The sequence below is a fragment of the Pteropus medius genome, unplaced genomic scaffold (assembly GCF_902729225.1).
Source record: "Pteropus medius unplaced genomic scaffold, Ma_sr-lr_union100, whole genome shotgun sequence".
NCBI classification, from domain to species: Eukaryota; Metazoa; Chordata; class Mammalia; order Chiroptera; family Pteropodidae; genus Pteropus; species Pteropus medius.
Window position 1 is genome coordinate 614,032 of NW_024345919.1, and position 27,277 is coordinate 641,308.

Below are 27,277 nucleotides of genomic sequence, written 5' to 3' on the forward strand. Positions count from 1 at the left end.
CAACATTATTTACAGTAGCCAAGATATGGCAACAACCTAAATGTCTGTTAGCGAATGAATGGTAAAGAAAATGTGGATATTATTCAGCCATAAAAAGAAGGAAATATTGTCAGTTGCAACTTTGAGGGCATTAAGCCAAGTGCAATAAGTCAGACAGAGAAAGATACATGCTGTATAGTCTCACTTATATGCAGAATATATTTTTTAAAAATCTGAATTCATAGAAACAGAGAACAGATTAGTGATTGCCAGGGGCAGGGAGGAGAGCAGAAATGAGGAGAAATGGGTGAAGGTGGTCAAAGGATATTAACTTCCAAATATAACAGGAATAGGTTCTGGAGATCTAATGTACAGCATGGTGACTATATTAACAGTACTGTAATGTACAGTTGAGAGTAGATCTTTAAGCTCTCACAAAAGATAACTACATGAGATGATATAGATATAATTATAGTAACCATTTTGCAATATGTACATGCATAAAATCATCGCCTTGTACACCTTAAACTTATCCAATGTTACATGTTAATTATATCTCAATAAAACTGGACAAAAAAGAATTGTGATGACTAAGTGAAATAAGTACATGAACTGACAAAATGCCTTGCATCTATAAAGATTTAATGATAACTATTGCTTTCTTTTTATTTACTTGTTTATTAAGGAATAAAATGTGTGAAGTGCACAAATCTTATATAGTTCAATAAATGTTTATATCAGTATATACCTATGTAGCAACCCCTAGATCAAAACATAGAACACTTACAGCACAACAAAAAGTCTTGTTTTTTTCTTCTCCCTGTCAATATTCACTGTTTTCCCCAAAGTAATCAGTATTCTGACCTTTCTCATCATAGATTATTTTTTCTTATTCTTGAACTTTACATAAATTATAATCATATAGTATATGTTTTTTAGGATTTGGCTTCTTTCAATCAAAATTATGTTTAGTGAGATTCATCCACATTGTTGTAAGTAGCAGTATTTTGTTCTTCATTGCTGTGTGATATTCCACTTGTTGCATATATTGTGCATATATCATAATTTATTCTTACTGTATCACCAATGAACACTTGAGTTGTTTCCATTTTTCATTATTATAATATGCTATGAACATACTTGTGCATATCTTTGGTGCATATAAGCACTCACTTCTTTTGGTATATGCCCAGAAGTGGAATTGCTAGGCCACAGGGTGTTTGTAAGCTTAGCTTTAGTGGGTATACCCAGCAGTTCTCTAATTGGTTGTACCATTCCCTGAAGCAGTGTTAAGATTTTCAATTTCTCCACAGCTTCATCAATTGATTTTCTGAGTTCTTTTCATTTTAATCGTTCTAATGGGATTATAGTAGTATCTCATTGAGCTTTTAATTTGCATTTTCCAGATAATAATGTTGGTAACTTTTTGTCCATTTGGATATCCTTGCTTGTGAAGTGTCTTTTTGGGTCTTTTGTTCTTTAAAAAAAATGTTCGCTTTTATTTTTTATCATATTATTGTACTTTTAAATTATCTGCATAACTATCTACTCTGCCAATAAGCTTTTGATATAAAGGTCTATGCATCATTCGTTTATGAATTCTTAGTGCCTAGCATAAGCCTTCCATTATACATTTGCTGAATAAATTAACATATGGCAAGGACTCAATGGATCATGATAAAATGTTGCCATCTGGTGTCAGCAGAGTGAATGAGAAGTAGAGAATGTAAAACTAGCTGGCTAGTTAATTTATTAGTCTTTCCATTTGGGCTTTCTCTTATATATAATTTTTAAAAATTATATTTTACATTGCCTCTGCATACTCGATCCTAAAAAATTCCATATGTATTTTCATTTCTTCAAATCAATTTAGAGTTTATATTTTGAGGACTTTTTCTTTAACTTCAGTGAATGTGCATATTTTCAAAAGCTGAGACTGATATTCATAGGTAAAACAGTCAATCAGTGCTTACTATATTCTAGCCCTGTGGAAGGTATTAGCATATACCCTGAAGTATATTCAATAGACTTGAGGAGCTCATAGGCAAGTAAGGGAGTAATATTTTAAAAATTTGAAGTATTGTAATAAATGCCTTAAAATAGGTTTTTGTTCATTCATTCATTCATTCATTCATTATTCAATAGATTTTGAGCAATTACTATGTGCCAGACACTGTTATAGATACTAACAACCCAAAGGTGTGTGTTCTAAAGCCTCACTGCTCTAAGAAAACATATAGTAAAAAATATATGTTATTTTTCAAGGATTCTGGATTTAGATATGTTTTTCCTTTGGATGTAAGTCTCTGCGGGGAGTGGGCATGTGAGACTACTGCCTCTATTAGGGTTATACAAGATGGTCCTAGGTAAAAATACCTTTCTATGAAGCTTACGGAGGTGGAGGGGTGGTGGTAAAACTCAATGTTTTTCTCGATTATTTTTCCCTTCTACTTATTACTCCTCAACCAATCCACTGCCACAAGGAAATGTTGCGATGGTTGATCAGGGTTAGAAGCATGATAGTGCCTCTTGGCCTATGGATAAAGTCTCTGTCCAGCTTAAAGTCTAGAGCTCATGGGCTATGGCCTCTCAGACACTGCCACATTATTAGATGTCATAGGCCTGGGTGGCAATTCCCTTCTGAGAAAGGCCTGTGGGAGGTGACTCTGACTTGCCATATTCTAAGCATTGAGACATATATGCCATCATATCTTTCCCCTTGTGCTTCTTGTGAACAGATTCATTCTGAAATTTCTTCACATTGAAGTGGTAAGATCTGAGACTCAGACTGAACTTGGGGGTGAAGGCAGGACATGGGTTCAGCCAGATTCACTCAGTCAGGTTCTGTGGTGGGGTTTGGGGCCAATGCCTCAACTAATTATCTTACTTCTCAGTTTACATCTCCCTTAGGAAGCTTGTGGTGTGCAGAAAGGATCAAAGGCAGTTTTCTCTGGTCCTCTCCCCAACATAACATCTTCATTAAATTGGTGAGTCAGGGACTGTGTCTCATCTTTTTATCTTTCATTATACCAGTTCTCAAATAGTGCCTATGACTGCATCAATCAACTTTTACACATTCTCCCACACTTTTCAGACACTAAATTACTCTTCAATAAACATTTCTTTATTTCCTGCTATGTACCAGGAATTGTGCTGGGTGTTAACAGGTGATTACAATACAATATTCAAAGGATCATGAGAGAAGCATATAAAAGGAAAATAAAAGCACATTTATTGGAGGATGTGAACCATAAATTGAGTTTTCAAAATGAAAAGGAACTAGCAGGGACGAATAGGTAAGAATGGTGCATGGACGGAAAAAGCTGTCCTCAAAGCTACGGTGCTTGTATTCCATCTTGAACATGCTAGGAAACCATTGAGCATTTTATGCTGATAAGTAATAGGATGTGATTTAATATTTAGGATATTTGCGAGCAAAAATGTAGAGAATGAGTTATGGAGGGGTAACATTGGAAGCAGTCAAATGTGTTAGAATGCCATTGTAGTAACTCACATGATGAGATATGAACTTTTGCAGTGGTGGAGGGAGGAAGAAGGAAAATGAGAGAAGGGTACAGATGTGAATCATTAAGGATAATTTAGAATTACTATCACTGATCGGATATGAAGAGAGAGAAGAAAGAACCTAGGGCAAATCATAAGTTTCTGAATTAGGAAGATGGTAGCCATTCACTTTCAGGAAGAAAAATAGATTTTGGGGTATTGGCTTTAGTGAGGACACAATTCTCTTCCTCTTCTTTACCTCAACTCCTTTTCATTTCTGAGGATGACAATGGGTTTTTGTGTGTGTGTGTGTGTGTATACACGTATACATACACATACATACGTATGTATGTACGTACATACATATATACATATACATATATACATACATACATGTATATGTATGTACGTACATATGTATGTACGTACATACATATACATGTATGTATGTATATATGTATGTGTGTATATGTGTGTATATACATACATACATATACACACATACATATATACATATACAGGAAATTGGCACATAGCACTTGTTCGATAAGTGTCTGTTCTCATTAATCCCTGAGTTACACAAGTAGTAAATAGTGGGACCAGATTTAGATTCAGACTATCATGTAATACTGATTTTACAAAATGGGGACTATCAATTAAGTCAATAAAACTGAAAAAAGAAAAAACCCTGAGAAGAATGGTAGCATAAATGTATGACATTAAAAAACAAAGCACATTTTTTTATTTCAAAATGGAGAATAAACACAGATTTACATGTTTGAAATTAAAATAAAATGTATACCATTAATGCATCCTTTTAGAAAAATGATTCATCAGCTTTTTTAGATTAACTGACAAGTTAATGATCCCAATCACACTGAATAAACAAGTTTAGCGCACTGTTTTTCTTTAGGTCCTTGGGTCATGAGGTTGGAAAGGACCACCAGCAGCATCTTAGAGCTAGGAAAGACTTAGGATTTTGCTGAAATTGGAAAAGTGCAGAGAAAAAAGTAAGAGATTGGGATTTAGGGTGGAACCTGCGTATAAACCTATGAATCTTGCTTGGTTGACTTTGAAACACAAGGAATAAAGGTTATAAAAAAAGGCAGAAGCCCTCGCTACCTCTCACTTAAATAATTTAGCAATGGGAAGCCAGATATACAGGAATTATATGGGAAGTGGGAAAAGAAATTAAGAGATCTGAAATACATACTGTGGATTCTAAAATAAGGGATTAATCAGAAACAAACAAACAAACAAACAAACAACAACCCCCACTCCCCCCATAAAATTGCCAGGAACTTCCAAACCATGCAAGAGGTCAAGTATTTCAAATGCCATTCTTCAAGAGAGGAAAAAGTTTGGATGGGTGATGAATTTTCTCCTATAACACAGGGAACTTCTTAAGGAGAAATATAATTTTTAATGCTTCAAGTCTCCTAATCCTGAGACATCTTCTCCCCTGTTCTATTCTAGACATTATGCTATTGTGAAAATAACTGGCTTTGGAGTCAGACATTCCTGATTTTTAAACCAGTCCATTCATAATTAGTACATCTGAATAAGTTTCTTCTCTCCTTCCAGCCTTGGTTTCTTTTTCTGCGAAGTAAGAAAAAACAAAAACAAAAACAAAAACCTGTAACACATACACTGATGATGAAATAAGTTACATTAAGTACCCAGCATACAATGATCGGACTATACCCAACAAATGGAAGGGATCAAAAACTAAGAAAAAGCAAGTGGTACCTTGTTCATTCTATCCCCCCTTCCCCCAATCCCAATCCTTTCCCTCAAGTTGTTCTTCTTCTTAGGCTCAGGACAGTTCTCATAGTATGGCTTCCTCTGTACCTCCAGTACTGTGAAATAGCCTTTTTTATTCCCTTCTTGGCTATATCTATTCTCCATGGACAATTTATTTTAAAAAGTACATTTTATGTTCAGCCTTCCTGTGTTCATTAAAGTAGGTCTTGCATGTGTGTTATATACATATACATATATAACATATACATTTACACATAGCTATATAATGTTAGCTTGGTTTTTATTTGGGATATTTAATCCATTTACATTCAATGTAATATTTATATATTTGGGTTTTTATCTACCATCTCACTATTTGTTATCTACTTGAACCAGGTGTTTTATATTCCTTTTTCTCTTTTCTTGCCTTCATTTGCATTTTTTACAACTTCATAATTTTCCCTCCATTAACCTGTCAGTTATACTTTCTTTCACTATTCTTTTAGTGGTTACTACAGAGATCACAACATATAACCTTGATCATTACTGTCTAAAAAACATAGTACTTTACCACTTTCCCAATAATGCTAGAACATTTTAACTCCAGCTGCTCTCTCCATCTTACTTGTTATTGATATGTTTTAATTTTCATGACATTTTTGCTTCAGTATCGATTTATATTTATCTATATATTTACCTTTCTGTAGCTCATTTACTGTATCCCTACATTTCCATCTCTTAATATTGCCAAGGTTTTAGTAGACTTTTCAAAGAACCACTTTTTTACTTTGTTAGTGTATTTTTTGTCATTACTTTCTGCAGTTACCTCCCTTCCATATTTTTAGTTTATTGTTTAAAAATTCTCGATAATTGAGTTCATTAATTTTTTAGCATCTCTCTTGTAACCCTATAAGTGCCATTTTCACTGCAACCCACAAATATTGGTATACAATATTTATATTTCATTTTAGTTTAAGTATTAGTAAATTTCCTTGTGATCTCTTCTTTAATGCAAGAGTTATTTGTATGGACATTTAAAAGTCTCCAAACATATATTGATTAAAAATTTTGTTGTGGATTTTCAAATAAAATATAGTGTGGTCAGAGAATATCGTCTATATAATACTCAATATTTGTTGAATATTTGTTCAGACTTACATTATTGTACTATATATTAGCATTTAAATGTTTTGTCTGTGAATATGTATTCTATAATTTGATGTACAGATCTGTTATACAAATATGTACTATCACTGGTTTTCTCATTTGCTTGATCTAGCAATAACGAGGAGAGGTATATTTAAATTGCTCACTAAAATAATGGATTTATCAATTCTCTTATGTAATTCTACTGATTTGTTATATAATCTGAAGTTACTTAGAAATTTAGACCTGTTACACATTCTGGTGGGTTTAACTTTTAATTATGTGGAAGCCTTACTTCTCATAATGCTTTTAATATATTTTCTGTCAATATTAAAATAACTCCCTTAATTTTCTTTAGGTATTTCCCTGGTATAACTTTCCATTCTTTTACTTTTTCATTATTCTCACATTTCTGTGTATCTCTCTTATAGCCTATTGGTATAATTTACTTCTAAGCCCATTCTTAACAATCTCTATCATTTAACCATTATTTAGTCTGTTTTATTCACATATTTGGGCTGTCATCATTGTAGTTATTTGTCCCACTTTTATATGCTTACTTTTTGCCTTTCTTACAACAGAGTTGCCTTCTCACTTTTCTTGTTTTAAATTATTTCCAATTTCCCCTCCACTATTTAGAATATTACTCTATTTCATTTCTTATAGTGAGTATCCTTGATACTGTACAGTGTATACTTAATGTAATAATTTAATAGTGCTTAATGTCCAAAGTTAACCATCTTATAGCTTTTGTCTTGAACTCAATTCATGAATGATAAAACACTTAAATTCCAACTACATGCTATTTTTGTTCTCTATTTTAGTAATTTATCCAAAATAGTTTTATTTTAGTGGAAGACCTTACAGAATATCTTGTTAAGTAAATTAGGAAGCAGAGGTCTTCCTCTTTTGCTTTGCTGATCTAGTTTTCTGTTTTGTACAGACGTTTCCTGGCTCAAGGTTAACACCTCATTGTTTGGGTGTTTTCTTCCAACTGCCCCACAGCTCTCTCACCTTGAAATCACTTCGTTGGAGGCTTTTGTAGAGATTCAGTAAGTGAACCAAAGCACCAAACAATTGTTGTAGTCCTCTTCCTGAAATCAGCACTTGACAAGGAGTGTCTTGAACTCTTCTAAGGGACTGTATGATGTACAACTAATGAACCACAGATAAAAGAGCCAGAGCATTAGTCTTAGAGGAAATCCTGAGAACTGTTTTAATCGTCTTCCTGTACAAATGGCTTTTTGGAATCATTGTCATAGTTTGCATAGAACATTACTAAGTAAAATTTACACTCTATTTAAATGAAGATTGTCATTCTTCTTTACTCTTTTGCAGAGAGTTGGCTCTTGCTTCAGGTACCTACTTCTGCAGTTTCTGGAAGTCTATACATATCCCCTACAGTTCTTTTGAGTTCCCAGTCTCCTCTGAAGAATCCTCATCCTCACAGACTACTAAGTAGTGTAGTCTGTGCTGAGTGACTCCTTTTTAAGGATTCAAATTGTATTCCATCTTTCCCTTCTACCTGAAAACTCCCATGAGCATACACACACAATGAAAAGGACAGGGATTGCACTTTATGGGATATCTTAACTTTTGCTTCCCTGACAATCATTCTGTTTCTTCTTGTCATTAAGGATAATTTAAAAATTGGTATTTAAAAAGAGCTCAGGACTTTTCCTTGCCTATTCCTCAGGACTTCTCCAAGGAATCAAATTATTTCACTTTCGAGGAGACGTGCTCAGGTTCAAGGACATTATATTCTGCCAAAATAAAGGTTAGTGAACACATGGGTAGGGTACCCATTTTTGATACTTTTTTCCTCTCCCACAAACTAGATAAATGTCAGCTAGCCAACATCACTAGAAATATGAGGTAGAAAAAAATGTTAAGTATATTTCTCTCAGGGAGAATTACTGTGGCTGGAAGAAATAGTCAGCTGAGGGAAGATGCCAGTGGTTACTATTAAACAAACTAAAAAATATCGATGTGAAAGAGCACCAAATTATTAATCTGTACAGCCTATCAACATTCACTATTTCTCAGTCCATCTTTACTTTTACAAAACCATCAGGGTGCCAAATTAACCCTCACCTGGTTGCCGCCCTTCCTGGGAGCCTGGTGAATCAAAATGATTTTTCGGAGGTCAGATCTCATTTTCCTCATGCAAAGGAGTGATCTAGAGGCTGCTGTCCTGACCTGAGAGGACTGAAGCAATCAGTCTTGGCCAACTTTGCAGTAATCAGTAGGGCAATCTTCTATTTACTATTTCCATCACTTCAGAGAGGCTCTGGTTCTAGTACTTTTCTGTTAATCCAATAAATGAAATTCTCTAGGGCGTATCTGAGTTACTAGATTCTGCTCTAGTTTGAAGCCTTAATCTAGATAATAAAAATGTATTTTTCCTTTCTTTCCACTTATTTGTCTTGGGACTTTGAGATGGAGAAGAGGCTGAATATTCCTTGGTTATTACAAAATGAATGGCCACGTATTATGTCATTTTAACTTTGTAACTTTATTAGCACATTATTCCATCATTCCAACTACCTAGCAATTCTCTAAGTTAGACTTTATAGCTTTCTCCCAATATCTTCAAAATCCTGCCTTTTTCTTCCTCAAACTTCTCTATTTAATATGGTATTTAAGAACATCAAAATTCAATGCTTCACAAAATTCTACAGGGAGCTCCTTATAAATGGCAAGAACATTCTGTGCTTCTGCATCTTCCTTACTGCTTCTTGCTCATTCCAGTTTATCTTGTACTAGCCCTGCTACAGCAAACAGGGACAGTTTGTGTTCAGATTTAGGAGATATCATGTCCCTTCTCGAACTCCGGAAAATACAGTGGCTTACAAGGGACCAGAGATTTAGTATCAGCATAGGGATTAACAATAAAAGAACTACTTGATGTTCCAAGAAACTGGACCAGTCTCTCAAACTTTCCCTTATATAGAATTCTCTTGATAGATTTTCACTTACTGCAATAATGCAGTGAAATTAGTAAATTCAGTCAGTTTGTTCTGTATCTCCAGAATTTTATCAACTTCCAGAAACGGTAAGAGCTAGGAGAAATTATCTTTTGAGGCTGTGATATTTCACCCAGGACAAATTGTATAAACTTTTGATCTACAGTTCAGAAATGTTTGCATATTAGGACAGTCTCTTCTGCAAACTCCAGGCTCAGGTCTTACCTGTGTGTACATTTCTACCTGTGGCTTTGCTAACCATGCCAAGCCTGACTGCATGGAAAACTACTCTGTACTCCCTGGTCTCTTTTTGAGTATGAATGCTGTTCAACAGAATCAATAACCTGACATCCTAGAAGTGAATAAGTTAACTGTAAACTTTCAGAAACCAGGGAACTTGGCTGCCCCATGTTACTTTTATTTCATATGTATATATTTCCAAAGAACAATGGTTGACTGGTATTAAAACCAGTCAATGAGACTATCATTGCTGATCAAAATGAAAATTTCCTTGTTGAGCTGTTAGGGTTGAGGCCTTGTTATCCTGCCCATACTCCTCTGGTGTACACAGTGAACTGAAAATCGGAGCAGAAGAAACCATAGAAGACAGTGCCCCTTCTCATGCTTTAATCCCACACCCTGTGCTCCATGTATGGAGGACAGTCTCCCCAGTCCTGCCACTCCCACAATCAGACTACGTGAGGTTCATAATCATTCAGCCTCGTCTCCATGGAACCTTTATCAGACAACAGAAATCCTTGGGCCATATCTATTTAGTTCTTAATTACATGAAAATAAAATCACATAAGAAAAAGCAAACAATGAAAATACATGAAAGCCATTTACTCCTGGTAAATTCTTCAGGGTCCCAGGTGCTGGGGTTCATAATTTTCCCTGATATCAGAGAACCAGGGATCATGGGAGTGGGGTGTCAGAATAGTCTTGATAGCCTTGGCCAGCAGTAACAGCTTTTTAATTTTCCCATAATTTGATCTCAGATCTTGTCCAGTTTTCTTCATGTTATGTGACCCAACGAATTATGATTCTGTGATTATCATAGTGTCTTTATAAGCTGACACTGTTTCAAAATTCCCTCAAACCCGAGAAGAGGGTGGGGTAGGTGGGTTTGTATGTATGTGCAAATGTAAATTATTTCATTATGATTTAATTATGCTTTACTAAATTCCTTGGCACCCAAATGCTACACCCCACTTGCAGTAGAAAAAGTGCTAGGGACAAAACCAAGAGACTGGTAGAATAGTAGGAAGGCTAATGACATGAGTATTCTAACAAGGGAAAAAAACCCACCAGGAAAGAGGCTTCTGACTAGGTCCTCCTTTCTAGCAGTGCCAGGCACCTGGTATCACTTTGACAATGGGGAAGAGAAGTATGCTGACAAGGTCCATGTGAAGCAGCCTTGAGGTTTTCACTCATCAAACACTTCTCCCATCTCTCCCCAGTGTCAAGGAAAGTGCATGGGGAGAAAGTTGAATCAGTGAGATGTGTACAGTTATCCTGTGAATGTGTGGCAAAGCCATCAGAATGCAAATCTCTGGCCTCGAGTTCAGGGCTGTGTGCTTTAAGATTTGAGCCCAGTAAAGACAGAGTCCTACAGGCTGGTCCCTTACCAAACTTAAGGGGTTGTCCTGGGTCACTTTAAACTTGAGGCTGTTGAGCAGTCTTTAGGATATCGAACAGCTCATTTTGGGGAAAATATAATAACCACAACCCCTGAAGTATTCTAATTCTCCTACTTCGTACCCATGAAGTAGAGGCAGGAACACTCCAATCAAGAAGCCTCAATTCAGGTTGTACTTTGGGTAAAGTAGCTAGTTCTTCAAGGAGTAAAAGGTTGAGAGGTTATGCTCAGGGGTTTTACTTAATTGCAGGAGAGGTTATGTAGTAGATCTGGGCAGGTCATGTAGACTCCCTGGAAAAGGTCTCCCCAGGCTGATGAGAGGGCTTCTCCTAGCCCATCTCTGGGTCAGGGCTGAATATAGATCTCCTCACATGGGATCTAGCTAGGAGGTCTTTTCTGCATGGGTCCTCTGATGCCTAATTAAGTGATAGCCTCTGCTGAAGCTTTTTCCACAGGTAGGGCACGTAAATGGTTTTTCGCCAGTGTGTGTTCTTTGATGCCTGACGAGGTGGTCCCTCCGACTGAAGCTTTTCCCACATTCATTGCATCGGCAGGGCCTCACTGATGCATGTCCTCTCAGGTGCTTGGCAAATGCAGCACTATGGTTGAAGCACCGCCCACACTCACTACAGAGATAAAGCTCCTCAGCTGCATGTGTCTTCCGGTGTGCCAGGTACCGTCTGTGGTCACTGAAGTCCTCTCCACACTCTCCACACAAGTAGGGTTTGCCTCCCAGGTGGATTCTTTGGTGCGTTGTTAGTACAGATTTCTGGCTGAAGCTTTTGCCACAAATAGTACAGAAGAAGGGTTTTTCTCCTGTATGTGTCCTCTGATGCCTAACAAGGTCTGAAGTCCAACGGAAGTGTTTTCCACAATCATCACATCTATAGGGTTTCTCAACAGGTGGAGTTCTTTCAGCCTGGACCAGAGGGGAAGTCTCATTCAAATTCTTCCGGTTTAGGGGACATTTATAAGGAGTGCCCATTTTGTGAACCTTCTGGTGCCTGGCAAGATGCGAGCTCCGTGTGTAACTTTTCCCACACTCCAAACATTTATAGGGTTTCTCCCCTGTGTGAGTTCTCAGGTGTCTAACAAGGTGTGAGTTACACGTGAAACTTTTTGCACATACAGGACAGTCATGATGTCTCCCTAACAGAGGGTGGATAGGTGTGGTTTCTCGAAGATTCGTTAAACTATTAACTTGAGAAATATTTGTACCAAATCTTCTTTCATTAGGTCTACCTGGATCATCTTCAAAGACTATTTCCCAATCTGGAGTCTGGTGGATTTCAAGATCTCCTAAAACAGACCTGTGTAGATCTTCTAAATTCAGATCTTCTTGCTCAAGAAACTCTTCATCTTCACTCCGATCTCCTGAAGAGAGGGTGAGAGGAGAAAAGGGGAAATTATAGCAATAATGATTCCTTCTACACAATGGGAGGATTTTTAAACAGAGTTCTGGAAGGGCCAGACTATACAGAGAGAAGCCTATATTTAATAACTATAGTAGTTAGGAAAGAAGAAAATAATCAGTCAACTGAATGCCTGTCATGTGCTAGGCACTTTCTTGTATGTTATCTCAAGTTGTCAATAAGCCTTAATTTGGAAAAATATTATTATCCTCATTTCGCAAATGTAGAGATTGAATATCTAAAGTTTAAGTGAACTGTTCAGGAAATGGAATAATCATAATTCCAAAAGTCTCGGTTTATCTTTCACCATTTTGCATTATATATACCTCAAACGAATGACAGGAAGGGTGAAGAGGAGGAAAAGGATAGAAGAATTTGACATTCAGAGGGAGAATCAGACTAGAGAACAGCCAGCTCAAGGGACGAAGATTCCTTCTGTCATTCCTCACCTGTGTAGGTAAAACTCAGGATTTCTGGCTCTTGAGGCTCTTGAAGCTCTAGGATATCCGGGACCAAAGGCTCTTCTCTAACTTGGGAGATCTCATCTAGTCTAGGGATTGGAAATGCTGCTCAAGAGAGGGAAAACAGGATATTATGATTGCTTCAACAATTCCCAGTGTTAAGAGCAGATTTTTCCTGTATGACAAGACTGTAGAATAGCCAGTTCAGTCGATCAAATCTTTCGTCTCTTTAGCTTCAACACCTCCAACCAAGAACTGCATACCCCTTGACTTTCACCTACAACTCAATAATTACACAACTGTAAACGCTACCCTCTTTTCCCATATTCGAGTAAGGAGATTAACTTTTATTGCTTGTTTCAAAACTCATACACTTATTTCAAATATACTAAACTTGATTTTCTTATTAGAAGTTTGCAACCACTTTCTATGTATTTTCTCTTCCCTTTAACTACAAAAGGTCTCATCCTCCACTGCTCATCTTTCAATGTCATTGGTGGGGGTGGCATAAGAGAAGTGTAGTACATACAGTCTAAGGTCTAAGATGCCATAATTTCCAACAGGAAAAAGATCTCTGCGATCACAACATTCTAGAAAAACTTGAAATTACTTACATAAGGAGACCACAATCCCACAGTCTTCTTCCAAAACATATTCTCCATAGAACTCTTTCTGTGTTGGATCCAGATCACTCCACTGGTCCTGGGAGAAGCATACAGCCACGTCCTTGAAAGTTACCAAACCCTGAAACATCACCAGGATTCAATTAAAAAGTGATGCCTTACAGAGTCTCATATTTTGTTCTTGGAATGAAGGTTCTTGGCACAGACAGAATCCATGTAGGAGACAAAAAGAACTAAAATGGGACAGTCGGCTCCCTTTCAGGAAATGTTTTACCTCTGTCATTGTGTCCTGACTTTCTACTTTTGCACTGGCCCTACTCCTGCTCCCTCCAGTCCCACTGCTTTCTCTCAGAACCAACCTATGTTCTTCCAGATGTTGTTGTTTAAATACAAGAAAAGTCTGAGAAGTCATTATTCAACTCCTTATTTGATGCTTTAATGCTATTTACATTTCTATAAAAAGTCAACTTTTCTAAGCTTTCCCTAAGTGACCTTCTCTAATCACTCTCATCACTTACAAAATCTACAGAGCATAAACAGGACTTTTTTTTCTTCAGTTGGACTACAATCTAAAAACATGGATGAATTCTATCCTTTTTTCTTCCAGCCACATAGTTTAGTTTCTGGGCTCTGACCATGGTGAATCTCCACAAATGTTGTGACCGGACTGAATATAGTCCCTGGAAGAGTATACCAGGCAACTTCAGAAATCATTTCTGCAGCCGTCATCCTTACAAATGACTATCAAGTTTATTCCTAAAACCCAAAAACAATCTCTCATTCAACAACTTCAAAGTTATATTTGAGCGTTACAAAATAATCCCATTCTGTTAGTCACTCTGGTCAGTGGCAAATAAAGAGGCTTTGGAGCCTGTAGATCCAACTGAGACTATTATAATTGATCTCAACAGATGCAATTCTGCCCTGTAAAGACACGTGCAGAATTGAGAACTTAAACTGCAAAAGGAGAGTAGAAATTTGTGTTCTGTCTTACCCACTGAGTATATGGCTAACACCTCATGGTTCTTCAAATTCTCTGTGGAATAAAGGGAAATGAAGGCACACCTGTGACAGAGCAGTAAGAAGGGCAACCATCTCTGGGTTCCCAGTGTTCCTCTCCTCAGGAATGTCTGGGTCCTGGGGTACTGGAACCTCTACGAAGAAAAAAAGGCAGAGGTCAGCAATCTGCAGTGCACCCCTGTAACTGGCAAATAGCTGATCAACCCCAACATCTTTGGTGGGAAGGTGGGAATCAAGAAAGTGGCCCAACAGTAGCTCAAGTCATCCCGACACTACGATCTATAACACTATCAGATGCCAAGAGAGTAACCAAGAATATTGCTCTCCAATCTTACCCATTTATAGGGGACTCTAGCTAGTACTGTCTCCTCAGTACCCTAGAATCTGAGTTATTCCCATTACAATCTACCCAGCCTCCTTGGTACAGGAGAAATATCTCCCTCCCCGCACTCTGCTAAAATGCCCCCTTTCTGCTGAGGCTTCCCACCGCTCTCCTGCAGGGGCTGGAACTCCAATTCATGGTACAGGCTCTGCTCCTCTGGTGCCCCCAGATTTGGGTTCTGTGTGGTCTCCTCATGGGACTCCTCGGGGGTCAAGGTCTGCGCAGGATCCTGCAGCTCCCTAGGTGACTCAGGTTCTGCTCCTGGATGCAATGTCTCCTCTGACAGGACTTCCTGGCCATGAACATGGACAGTCACCTGGGAATAATTCCAACTTCCAGTCACCATGGAGTCAGGAGGAAAGTCTTGTTTGTCATCAGGGCTTATTTTAGGAGAAGCTGCCAACAGAAAAACTCCCAGAGGGACCCAGATGAAGAGGGAAAATTTCCATTCCACTGGGGCATGCAAGGAGTTGTTGAAGGTTATCCTCACCAGGATAAGGCAGGGGACATTCAGATACGGCACTGGTTTCTTACTTCCCTCAACCCTGTCCCTATCACCCAGGGCTCAGAGGTCCTATGCTTCCTATCTCCACCTATCCCACCGGCAGCAATCCTTGTTTGCTTCTCTGTCTTGTTGTCCTGAGCAGGCAATCTGTGACTGAGGGTTTATGAGAACCTTTGAGGAAGTGACAAAATTCTTCTCCCCAAGAACTGGAGTTTCAACATCCAAAGAAGGGAAAACCAAAGCCATGTGATCCTGGGGTGACCGAGGCTCCTAAGATAGTCCCTAAGCAGGTGCTTCAAAAACCAGGAAGTCACAGTCACACACACAGACACACACAAACACCTCTGCCCCCTGGGGCTCATGGATCCAGGTACAACACAAGGGCAGAGCCAATTAAATTTAAAGGGTTAATTTATGGGTCCCTGAAGCCCTACCCCCAAATCCATCCTTCCAGCAAATAGTCCCCCTCCACATCACACAGATCAGGACTCCCCCTCCTCACCCACCGCCTTGGTCTCCTGGGTTGTTTCTGCAAACCCTCCACCAGTGTCACTGCCTCCTCGCCACTTTCTGGCCGTTGGCCCCGCACCCAGCTCTGCAGTTCTCCAGGGAGGACAGTAAGGAACTGTTCCAGTACAAGCAGCTCTAGGATCTGCTCCTTTGTCCGCCTCTCTGGCCTCAGCCACTGACGACAAAGTTCTCGGAGTCGAATGAGAGCTTCTCGAGGGCTTGCTGCTTCCTGGTAGCGAAAGCGTCGGAAGTTCTGGTGCGAAGTCTCAAGCACGGGATCATCCTTCTGTAAGACAGATTCTGGCCTACAAGTGAAATCATCCTCCAATTTCACCATTAGAATCCCCTCTTCTTCCCAAAGATCTTGGTCCTCTGGTTCCAAGGCTGCAGCCATTTTCTGGCTCTGGGGTGGTCTCACACCATCTAGAGCTCACACTGTCATCACACCCCAGTCTCAGCCGGGGCACCTCGAGTTTCTCCCAAGAGACCTGGGGTAGAGAAGCAGAGACAAACAACAGTGTAAGCATGATATTATACACAGAAATAGCAGGTCTGAGTTCAATCATAACCTTGGTCACGTAACACTTCCTCAGACTATTAAAGTCCTTGTCCCCTAATCCCCATATGTTACAAATAGATCTAGTTGGAATAAAATAACCTACGCCTGAAGGTGTGTTCCCCACCTCTTTTCCTAGGCAAGGTTCACACTCCATTAAAAAATATGGCACTGCTTTTTTCTAATTTCTACTTCTAATTTCTACTTCATGAAACCTGTGAACCTGTAAAGACACTCAAAATGTGTGGTAATGACCATGGTGTTTTACACAAACACTCACACACACACACTTTTACATATTTACTATGATGTATATTCTCAGAAAAGACACATCAACATGGCTGAAATAGACAGGGAAGGCTTTATTGAGGTTCATTCTGAACTGAATCATACCCAATATTAATTTCTTCTGTTAAATGGGGACTCTCAGGTTTGAGGGGAGGATTGTATAAGTTAACAGTGAGGAAAGCCACTTACATAGTGGCTGACATACAGGCACCCCAAAAAGCAACTTTCCTTTTGTTAAGACAAACTTATTTGAAAGATCTACAGATCCTCAAACCCAGATGTTCAAAACTGAATTTATTATCCTTACTCCCAAACCTCTTCTTTCCAGAATACTGTCTTGGCTAGATCATCACTTATTCAGCAAACACCTAACTTTGTAATCCTTAGATTCAAATTTGATTCTTCCCCATTGCTCATTAAAAGATTTCTACTTCTTACGCCTCTAAATCTATTTCCTCCTCTTTTTTTGGGCCCTCACCTCTTGCACGGGCCACAGCCATAACTTTGTAATTGGGATCCCAGCAGTATTCGACTGTGAGCCAAGTGCAACAGAACTATCTGTGGAGCTTTTGCAAAACGTATCATTCCTTTGGATATTCTGATTCACTCAATCTAGGCAACTAACTTTAGAAATGCCATGTGTGGTTCTGATGTTCTTCCTTGAGAAACATTCAGGGTGTATAAGGTTACCAGTGAGTGAGAGTCCTGGAGTCAGGCTGCTAGGGTTTGAATCCTTGTTCTATTGTTCACTAGATAGGAGACCATGGGCAAGTTCTTATTCTCCTTATGCCTGTTCCCCCATTTATAGAATAGAGGTAATAATGGTAGCTAATAGGTTACTATGCGGATTAAATGCATTACTATTTGTGAAGTGTACCCCAATGTCAATTTTTTGCTTTTAAATTATAGTTCTAACTGCATTACTCAACACTTCAAAAAAAATAACTTCTAACTCTAAGACCAGTTCCAAAATCCTTGGTATGGCACATGAAGCTCTTCACAATCAGCCCTCAAGCTATTTTTCAAGTCTTGAATTCTACCTTTTTCTGTGTCACCTGGCTATAATAAATGCATTGCTGATCTCCCTACGATAGGGTGTCTCTTCAGGCCTCCATGCCTGTATGAAGGCTGTTTCTTCTGCATAGCATACTCTACTCCACCTCAATGTGGCATGATGTGTTTCTATGTTTTCTTGACAGGTCCTGTCTTCTTCATTCCCATGACTTATCAGTTCTCATCTGGTTGAAACCGCCTCTAAATATAAGTTAACTACCTCCAGATTTGTTACCTTTTAAGTCACAGTCATAGTATCAAGAGTGCTCTCGGTAAATCTGGTCATGTCACTTCCCTATTTAAGACCCTCAATCACTCTCTGTCCTGTAAATGTGATATAAACTTCTAAGTATCATATATTAGATTGACCTTCTTTCCAACCTTTCAAAGACACACACACACACACACACACACACACACACACACACACACACACACACACACACCGTGTGCATGTGAAGCACACAAAAGCCCTACATCCTTTGGCTTCTGAACATGCTGTTCCTTCTGACTCTTTAGGTTAGACTTTACTTATCTTTCAACATATAGCTCAGACTTCACATGTTCTGAGGTAATGTCTTTGATCCCATTCTCCCTATCCTCTGACATGGTTAGAAATCACTTTGCTTCCACAGCAACCTGGGTACATCTCTATCACAATGTGTCACATCAAATACCTACTTATCTTTCCTGTGAAGCTCCTTGAAATTACGGACTAAGCTTTTTAATCAACCTCAAACACCTATAATAAAGTACATAATAAATGCATTTAAATGAAAGAACCTCCACTTTGAAGTTTTCTTCCTACTTTAACAGGAAAAATCAGTCTTTTTCTCCACTGTTTCTACTCTTATTTACCAAATCTTGTTAACTGTCTTCTAAATGTCTTTCGAATTCATCTATCTCATCTCCACTGCCAGCTGAGCCATTACGACCCACTAAAACACCCTATATAAAATCCTTTTTAAAAAACGACAGCGTTGGCTCCTATACTACACTGGCACATAACAGGCACTTAAATGTTGAATGAACAACTTGGTTCAAGTTTCACCACCGGTCTTCCTGGTCCAGCTCCCTCCAGGCCAAGTTGCAGTCTCCACATGCAACCTGAAGAATTCTTCATTTTTTAATCTTTTTGTGCAATAGAACTGCCTCAAATCCACCTTCAAGGTTAGCAATCCACTTGTAACAGCTGAGTCTCTAGATTCCCATGCATTAATTTTCATACTTATTGAATCTGCTATCTCTACCTTATGGTGGTTTGTAATATTTTAAATTTTATGCCCATCTTCACTGAGATTGTTTTTACTTTGGGAGTCCTGAGAGCCCTAGGTTATAAAAGAGAGACCTTTGAATTTCACTTGCTTCTACCTAAGGACTAATGGTTTCAATGATCTTGGATCAGTTTTTCTCAACTCCCAAATTATCTGATAGTGCTTTATTTGGGCCTATGCCTGTGATTTTTGTTCTACCCAAAGCTATGTAGGCCTACTTCCTTGCCCCTTTGCTTGATTACTAGACAGATTTTTATGGAGGAGGCTGCTCTTCAAGGCCTCAGGCTGTTAGATGGTTCAATTCTACATACCTCCCCCAACCCCATCAATCTCCTTATTGGAGCACAGATATTAGAACCCTAAACCCTTTAACCAACTTTTGGGTTGAAATCTCCTTGGGCTGCGGTAAAGTCAGCTTTTACTTACTTCTCTAGTTTTTATTTCTGGAATCTATATATTTACTTTTAGATTTTTTTTTTTTTGATGGGGTAGGTGGGTGCAGGAATTTAATAATAGACAGGAACTCCTTCCCCGCTCCTCCCCCTCCCCGCCCCCACACACATGCATTAGCTTCACCTGCAATATTGCAGGAAGGTCTGAGTGGTGAACTTTCTAACATACAAAATCAGCCACTGGCTTCGCACTGTCTATAGGATAAAATTTAAACTTCTTACAATTTGATTCTCAAGGCCCTTCAAGACTTGGCTCCTGCCTACCTCTTTTCTCCCATAATTGTCACTTACATTGAAAATCACTGTTCAAAAGTACTGTTCTGTGTCTCTTTTTTTTTGCCCTCACTGGGCTTTCGAGATATTGTCCACTCTGCCTGAAATATCCTTTTCTACCTGCTTTATCTCTACTCATCCTTCAGGGCTGTTTTCCCAGGGTGCCTTCCTTGAGCCTCCCAGATTTTTTCCACAGGAACTTGCACCTCCCTATATCATAGCACACATGTATATCTACTGGTCTGTGTGGTGAAAATGGTTCATCTTGCTATTTAGCTCATCAGACTGTAAAACAGGAAGCAGGTGGTAATGTGGAAAGAGCACTGGATTAGGTATCCAAAGATGTACATTCCAGCCCTAGATCCTCAAGAAACTGGAGCTACTCTAAGGGTTTCATAACATACAAAAGAGCTCTTGTAAAGGGTAGAGCTTTCTGCAGATAACTGTTCTCAGATTGGCTGAGATCTGTGAGCGTTTATGACATGTACTGTGCAAATATCAGATATCAATACTACAGACAGAAAATGGTATTTTTTAAATCTACAATTAATAGGATATGCAACACTGAAAGTCTGCCCTGCAATTTGTTGCCCTTGCTATTCTAATATCTTTCTATTCAATGTCTGTCCTTGGAAAGGTTCCACGGTGACAAATATAGAGAGAATGTGAAGCCAGGCCAGGAAGAGTAAAAGACTTGGTTCCAGAAGGCTCTAAAACATGTCTGTAGAGATGTTTCACAAGCCTAGGTCCTGGATGTATGGGACGGGAATGGGGAGAAGATGTGGAAAAGGAAAAGACCTTTCTCCAATCTTTGGTCCAGCTGTCTCTGCCCCTTATCTGAATGTGTCACAGGCTTGTGAAGACACTAACACAATTCTGACAAGAACAGAAAACTGCAGGCAATGAAAGGATATCTGGTTCTCTGTCTTAAAATGTCTTACTATGATGTCTCACTATTTGGGGTGATCTTTCCAGACCCTAAATGAAAAGGTTTGTAGTCCCATATTATCTGAGAGATGGTGATCTATTTACTAGTAAATAATTTTCAGAAGTCAACTGTGATCGGAGGTTTAAACAATCTTATTTAGCGGATACCTATACCCTTCCAGTCTCCATTACATCTTTTACCCTAATGCAGACTCGTAACCTGGGCATCTGAATGTGACTCCTCGCTGGGCCACTCCAACAGACCTCTCTCATTGCTCTAGAACAGAAATCAGCTAATAAAAATTAATAACCCTTTTCCAACGCTATATTGGTTCTTTAAAACTACAGATTATTCCAGTATAATCCTTCTACTGAAAAGATTTGTTATATTAATTGTCCTATATACAAACGTTTATCCATGCTTTCCACATACAGGTTAAGGGCTTTGGAGCCTTGGGTCTGGATCCCTCTCCTAACTTATTAGCCATGTGACACTCCCTAAGTCTCAGTCTTCGAAATGTGGCTCATACTATCTACCTTGCATGGCTGTTCTAAGGAGTAAATGAGGTAACATATAAAATAACTCAGCATAGAACCTGGCATAGGGCAGATAGATCTCAATATACTCTGTTCTCTTTTTTTTCAAGTTGCTTTAAACTCTTTTGGGGAAAAAGGCAAGATTTAAATTTGAACAAGCAAACAGTCCTTTATTTCATCATAATTACAAAAATTAAAATGTACAGGAAAAATGTTTCTGCTGTATCAAAAGGAAAGTGTTAAATCAGAAGAGTCCTTGTTTGAAGGCACTTATAAGGTAGGATTAAATATCCTTGGAACACAGATGGGTTGGAACTTTAAAGATAGGCTCTCATGCTGGAGACCATATTAGCAATACTTCTACTTACCAATATCATAGTCCCCCGCCCCTTTCCTGTAATGGGGAGGAGGCAATTTGAGGAAAGCACAGGTCGTATACCCAAGAAGTCCTTTGAAAACAACCCAGAAGGCAAAAAATAAAAATAAAAGGGAATGCATTCACTGACTTTTGATCACATCATGATCAGTATGCTTCAAACCATGTTTAAAAACTATTTAAAATATTTTTACCACTTAATTTTTTTCCTTTCATTAGATTCAACATAAAATATTTGAGTTGCACAAGAAGTGGCTCAAAGCTCTTAACAATAGGTTTCAAAGAAAAAGAATAAGGTATAGAGAAGGGGAAGACAGAAAGAAGTAAAAAAGCCAAGTAAGTAGTGGTGGTACAGGGAAGTCAGTGGAAGCTACACATAAATATCTTCTGCCCTGAAACTTTGTAGACTTAATGGCTAGGATCAAAAGTAAAGCGTGTATAAAAAAATGTCAAGAGTAAATGTAAACATGAAACGCATAAAATAAAGCTTTAAAATCAAAATAATTCTTTTTATTTTTAATTAACATGTTTTCTATAGGTTATGTACCACAGGCTCAGAAGGTTGAAGAGTTGATAGTTTTGCCTTTGGAGGTAGATGACCTGTGTTCTACCTCCTAAAAATGTGTGGGCTTGGACAAGTCACATCGATTCATCGTGAAAATAGGGATGATTCTCTATCTAAAGGCAGAGAGCTGGATCATCTTTTGAGAAACCATCCTGCTTTCTGATAGTGATAAAGGACGGTTTTTGAGAGGAACAAAGATATATGGTTCTTTATTGAGTACTCAGGCCACAATGTATTAGCCTAGGATGGTGAAAGTAATTTATTCCTGAGTTGAGAAGCCCTACAGGCTAAATACAGATATGAAGAGTCCAGAATTAAATATGTGGTCATTATGATCATACTGGTTAATCTCCAACATGAAAGTTAGGCTTTTTAACCTTAAATAAGGGTTATTACTCAGAGGTGTTTAATGACTTAAATGAAACAGGCCAATATGCCCCAGTTTTAAAACAGAACATTACAAACTAATTTGAAGCAGGAAAAAGGCAGTCATCAAACCTGACCCCCACCCTGAGGATGGCAGCAGTTTTCATTTGGCAGCCAGTGTTAAGTTAGCTGTATCCAATGAATTACTACAATGAATGTGGTCAATGCCAATTACACAGAGGTACCATTATTTAATGAAAAATAACAGGATAACATATATTATAAATATAACCTGACCTGAGGTATAAATATGAGTAACTTAAAATATTCAATTCAAAAGTCATATACCAAGTTTTCAGTTTTGTAATTAATATGCTAGTCGAGATAATCTCCGTTCTTTATCTATATGACTTCCTTTTGGTTTTGCTCAGGGCTCCCTTGCATATGATGAGCTGTTAAAGGATGGGACCAATGCCTGCAGGACCAGAGGAATATGAGAGTATCAGGTTTCCACTGCAGGCTAAATCATAGTCCAACATAAAGTAATCCCAGGATACCATTCTTGTTGTGAGGAATGTTTAGTATCTTTATCTTCCACTGTAAGTCCTGCCCCTAAGGGCAAGGACCTCCTTAATCATTTTTATATTTCCAACGCCTAACATTTTGTCAAACACTTGGTACAGAAAAGGTGCTCAATAAAAATGTGTTGCATTTAATTAAGCTGTTTCTCTTCCCCTAACTTGGATAAAGATATAATGAAATTCAGAATCAGTGGATGTCGGGACCTCTGGGTAATAAACCACTCACAGGGACAGTTATAGGCGGCATTTGGCATTATCATTTATTCCAATCTCCTAGGGAAATCAGATGGCACAATCATTCACTACTGCTTTACCATGTGGCACAGGATTAGTGAAGAAAAACTTCTTCAAGGGGGCAGATGGGCAGGGGATGGAGTTCATTCCAAATATATGAACATCAGTTTTGCGTCCCACACAACTGAGGCGGAGAAAGATGAAAAAAGCACAGGCTCTGACCTTAAAGATTTTAACATATAGTTAAGAAACAGCAGTAACTTTACATACCAGGGATTCACAGCAAAAACCTAAAATATGTGTATAAGCTGTATGACCAAAATGGAGGCTCCTATCAAGAAAAATAAAATCAAGAGAAAAACTCATCACTGTTTCACCTTCAATATGATAAGCAGCATTTGGAGTTTTTTTTAAAGTATATGTTCTTCATTCTACAAATGAAAGAAAGACCTAAGTGGTTAAATCTTAAATACAAGATCCTATTACTACTTCCCAGCACAGAAGTACTCACACACAAGTTTTCTGATACCCAAACCACTGCAATGTTTATGTGAACAAGTCTGGCCAAAGGCAGTGATTCTCAGTTTAAGAAACCTACCCAGACCAGCAGCACCAGCACCTAAGAACACGTTAGAAATGCAAATCCTCAAGCTCCAGCCCAGACCTATTATCAGAAACTCCAGGGGTGGCACCAGCAATGAGTTTAACAAGCCCTTCGGGTGTTTAAGATGCATAGTAAATTTGAGAACCAGTATCTAAGGCAAAGTAAGTAAATCTGAAGTTCAAGCAGAAAGGATCTAACTTTTCTAGTGCTGGCCAAATGTAAAGGAAGGTTTAAAAAAGTAAAAAGAATCCAGAATTGTTATATGTTTTATGCCTGTGCCAAATTAACTGGGGAAAAAATGTTGTAAACCTGTAACTGATCTCATCTCTATAGTTTGTAATGCACAAGAGTCTCTTACATCGTAGTAAACTTTGCTGTGCCCTTGAAATGACTGTCTACTGCAATACGGTAGACAGAATAAGTGCAAAAGGGTGTATAACTGGAGGAGAAAAGGGGAAAGATTATGAATCCCAGGTGTTTGGTTGTAGGAGGAAATATTCCCATCCTCCCTCCAAACCTGCCCACCTTCATATAATAGACGGTACGACCTGAAAGTTACTCAAAATACATGGCCACAAACTCCTCTAACTGCTCAGCTGTCACATACTTTCCAACAAGAGGCCTCCCATGGCTACCACACCACCTTTCTGAAGTGGCTTTCTGGATCAAGGCCCAAGGGGCAGCTTGGAAGAGAAGTTGGGAGGAGGGATAAGGGACTCCACTAGCATTCCTTGTGGCTTCTGAGTATCACCTGCAAAGTCTGGACAGAGAAAAAGCAACAGCTCTAAGGCTGTCTCCAAGTGAGAGCCTCGATGTGGCACTGCTCCCCAGATCCAAGGTGGTGGAAGAATAGGCCAAAGAGTCTGCTTTTGGGAAGGTCAGTACAGAGACGAAGGCAGAAAGGGTTATCAAAGCTCCTAGGAGACAATAACATCTAATGCCTAGAAAAATAAAAACTGGGCTGACACTTTTCTGAGGGAACAGAGCATGTCCATAGCACAAACTAACAACTTTTAGTCAAACCAAACAAAGAGGAGGAGCCCTTATACTCCTGCTGAGGGTTAACTCCTGCTGTTAAGGGTTCAGAGGAGGATGGTTGCAAGTGGAGACAGAAGCCACTGGCTCGAGGGAAGGGTCGCAGGTCAGTCACACAGGCAGCTGAAAAGCCACAGAACAGATTGTCTGCAAGGCCTAGTATGATCACGGGTGAGATCACGGGTGAGTACTTCTGCGTGTGTTTGACCAGGGGTTAGCTGTGAGAAGAGATGGGGCTGGTCTGGGCAGGGAGTCTGCAAGGAAAATTCCTGAGCAATTTGAGAGGTGGGGAGAGAAAACGCTGCGAGAAATAAAGGGGCCTACATCACCCCTCCTTTGGTTCCAGAGGGGCAGTTGGCACGGAAGCAAGGGGAGGTACGACCGAACTGCGTTTCTGCAGGCCTCAGGAGGGGGCGGTGGTTGGAAAGAAAGGCGCCTGGAGTGCCATCCGCGTCCTCAGAGGTTCTAGCTCCGGCCACCAGGTGACACGAGGGCCGCAATGCCTCGGGCCCCTCACTACACTGCCGCGGCCCTTTCCCCAGCACAGTGTGATTTCCCCAGGCTCCGGAGGGGGGGCGGGGTTTTCAACCCCTCCCCCTCTTCCCCGCCCTGCGCTGCCCAGCTCAGTCCGATCCGGCCCGGCCCAGCCCAGCCCGCCAGCACTCACGGCTCCGACAGCTCCGGCAGCTCCTCCCCTGCCCCGGCTTCTCCCCCACCCACTCCCGGCCGAAGTAGCGCCGCCGGATCCGAGCAGCGCGGGGCCTGGCGGGTCGGAACACGTGGGGCCTTTGCACTCGGAACCGGAAGCTACTTTCGCCCCACCTCCTCGCTGCGCTGGAGCCTTTCTAGGCTCTGGGAGGTTTGGTCCTCTCTGTGCCCAGCGCGAGTTGAGGCACCCGGCACCCCAGGAGCTAAAAAAAGTCTCAGAGCTGACCGCTTCCGTCCGCACGCCTGCCCCTCTCTGCTTTCTTTTTGTTTTTCTGTTTTTAATTTTTTGTTTGTTTTGATTTTTTATCTATACCTCTACTTGTTTCTCTTGTTGTTGTTGTTGTTGTTGTTTTCCTTTTGCATTGTCCACGAAGCGTAGTAGAAAAGAACAATTTTGGGTTTGAGTACAGGCCCTTGCGTTTGCCATCAATTGCAGGACATGGGACAAATACTGCCACCTTCTAAAACGGGCGTAGTTGTTTTGAAGACTAAATGATAGCTGCATGTAAGCTGATTGGAACATGGTAGAGGTTTAGTAAGAGAATAGTTAATGATAGCATTGTTCTCTGTCTTCTTTTGAGCATTACTTTTTTACTTTGAGACTATCTTCCCTGATCTCATTTGCTCATTTTTGTCTAGGTCAGTGACATTTCTTCCTGTACTTGCCATTTCTATTTTTACTCTTTCGCTGTCGCTTCAAACTCCCTAAATCACCACTCTATAGGTGCCAAATAAGGGACTTCTCTTCCCCTTACGTCTTACACATTTCATTTTCATGGGCTCTGTTGTGTTTGAACCCAAGGTATTCATTACTTTTAGTGGAGGGAGAGAAATAATACAGTTTTTGAAAGCCTACTGTGTGCTAGAAGTTTGCTCTATATATTTCATTCAGTATTTTAAAATATTAAGTTCATAAATAATACATATTATGTTGTTCTAATCATTTAAAACATTACAGGTGAAACTAATGACCTTTTACAAATTCTGGCTTCCTCATCTCTCTTACCAAAAGTTTATTCTTTGAGTCTAGTGTGTTTGCCTTCCACACCTTTTTCTATTCTTTTACATACGGTAGAGATATATAGTCATAGAAAATATATCTTTTGTGTGTGTGTGTGTGTGTGTGTGTGTGTATGCATGTATGTGTGTTCATATTGCATTCCTCAATTTGCTATTTTCTTCTAGCAGTGGTCATGGAGATCTGTCCACAGTACATACAGATCTTTATTCCTTCTACTTTCGGCATAGTATTCCATAGTCTGAATAGCTACTTACCTATTGATAATATATAAGTTGTTTACAATTGTTGCTATTACAAACAGTACTATAATAAACATTCTCTTTGTGCATATATGCAAATGTAACTCTGGAACAGAGGAAAAGTATTACTGTGTCATAGGCTGTACACATTAATTGGTACTGCCAAATTATCTTCCCAGTGATTGCACCAGTATATACGCATAGCTGTGTGTGAGAATATTTTCCCCCCATATCTTTGCCATTATTTTCTTGCTAAACTTGTAAATTTTGTCCAGTTTGAGGGGTAAAAAGTGATATC

General features: G+C 39.3%; 1 protein-coding gene across 1 annotated transcript; it reads right to left on the minus strand.

The window, feature by feature from the left end:
* Nucleotides 1-8,868: 8,868 nt before the first annotated feature.
* Nucleotides 8,869-25,797, minus strand: ZNF202 (zinc finger protein 202). The gene is made up of 7 exons (XM_039874841.1): nt 25,679-25,797; nt 15,883-16,378; nt 14,981-15,191; nt 14,539-14,627; nt 13,465-13,594; nt 12,839-12,955; nt 8,869-12,351 (listed from the first exon to the last, which is right to left on the minus strand). The coding sequence occupies exons 2-7, from the start codon at nt 16,282-16,284 to the stop codon at nt 11,360-11,362; spliced, it is 1,941 nt and encodes a 646-aa protein (XP_039730775.1). The 5' UTR covers nt 16,285-16,378; nt 25,679-25,797; the 3' UTR covers nt 8,869-11,359.
* Between the last annotated feature and the right edge of the window lie 1,480 nt (nt 25,798-27,277).

What these genes read in the sequence shown, in the direction of transcription:
- ZNF202 (XM_039874841.1), bottom strand. Translation starts at nt 16,284, where the DNA reads ATGGCTGCAGCCTTGGAACCAGAGGACCAAGATCTTTGGGAAGAAGAG. An exon ending in CCAGGAGACCAAGGCGGTGG is followed by an intron (nt 15,192 to 15,882) that starts GTGAGGAGGGGG and finishes AATTATTCCCAG; the next exon opens with GTGACTGTCCATGTTCATGG. An exon ending in CCTGAGTTTTACCTACACAG is followed by an intron (nt 12,352 to 12,838) that starts GTGAGGAATGAC and finishes CCCTCTCTTCAG; the next exon opens with GAGATCGGAGTGAAGATGAA.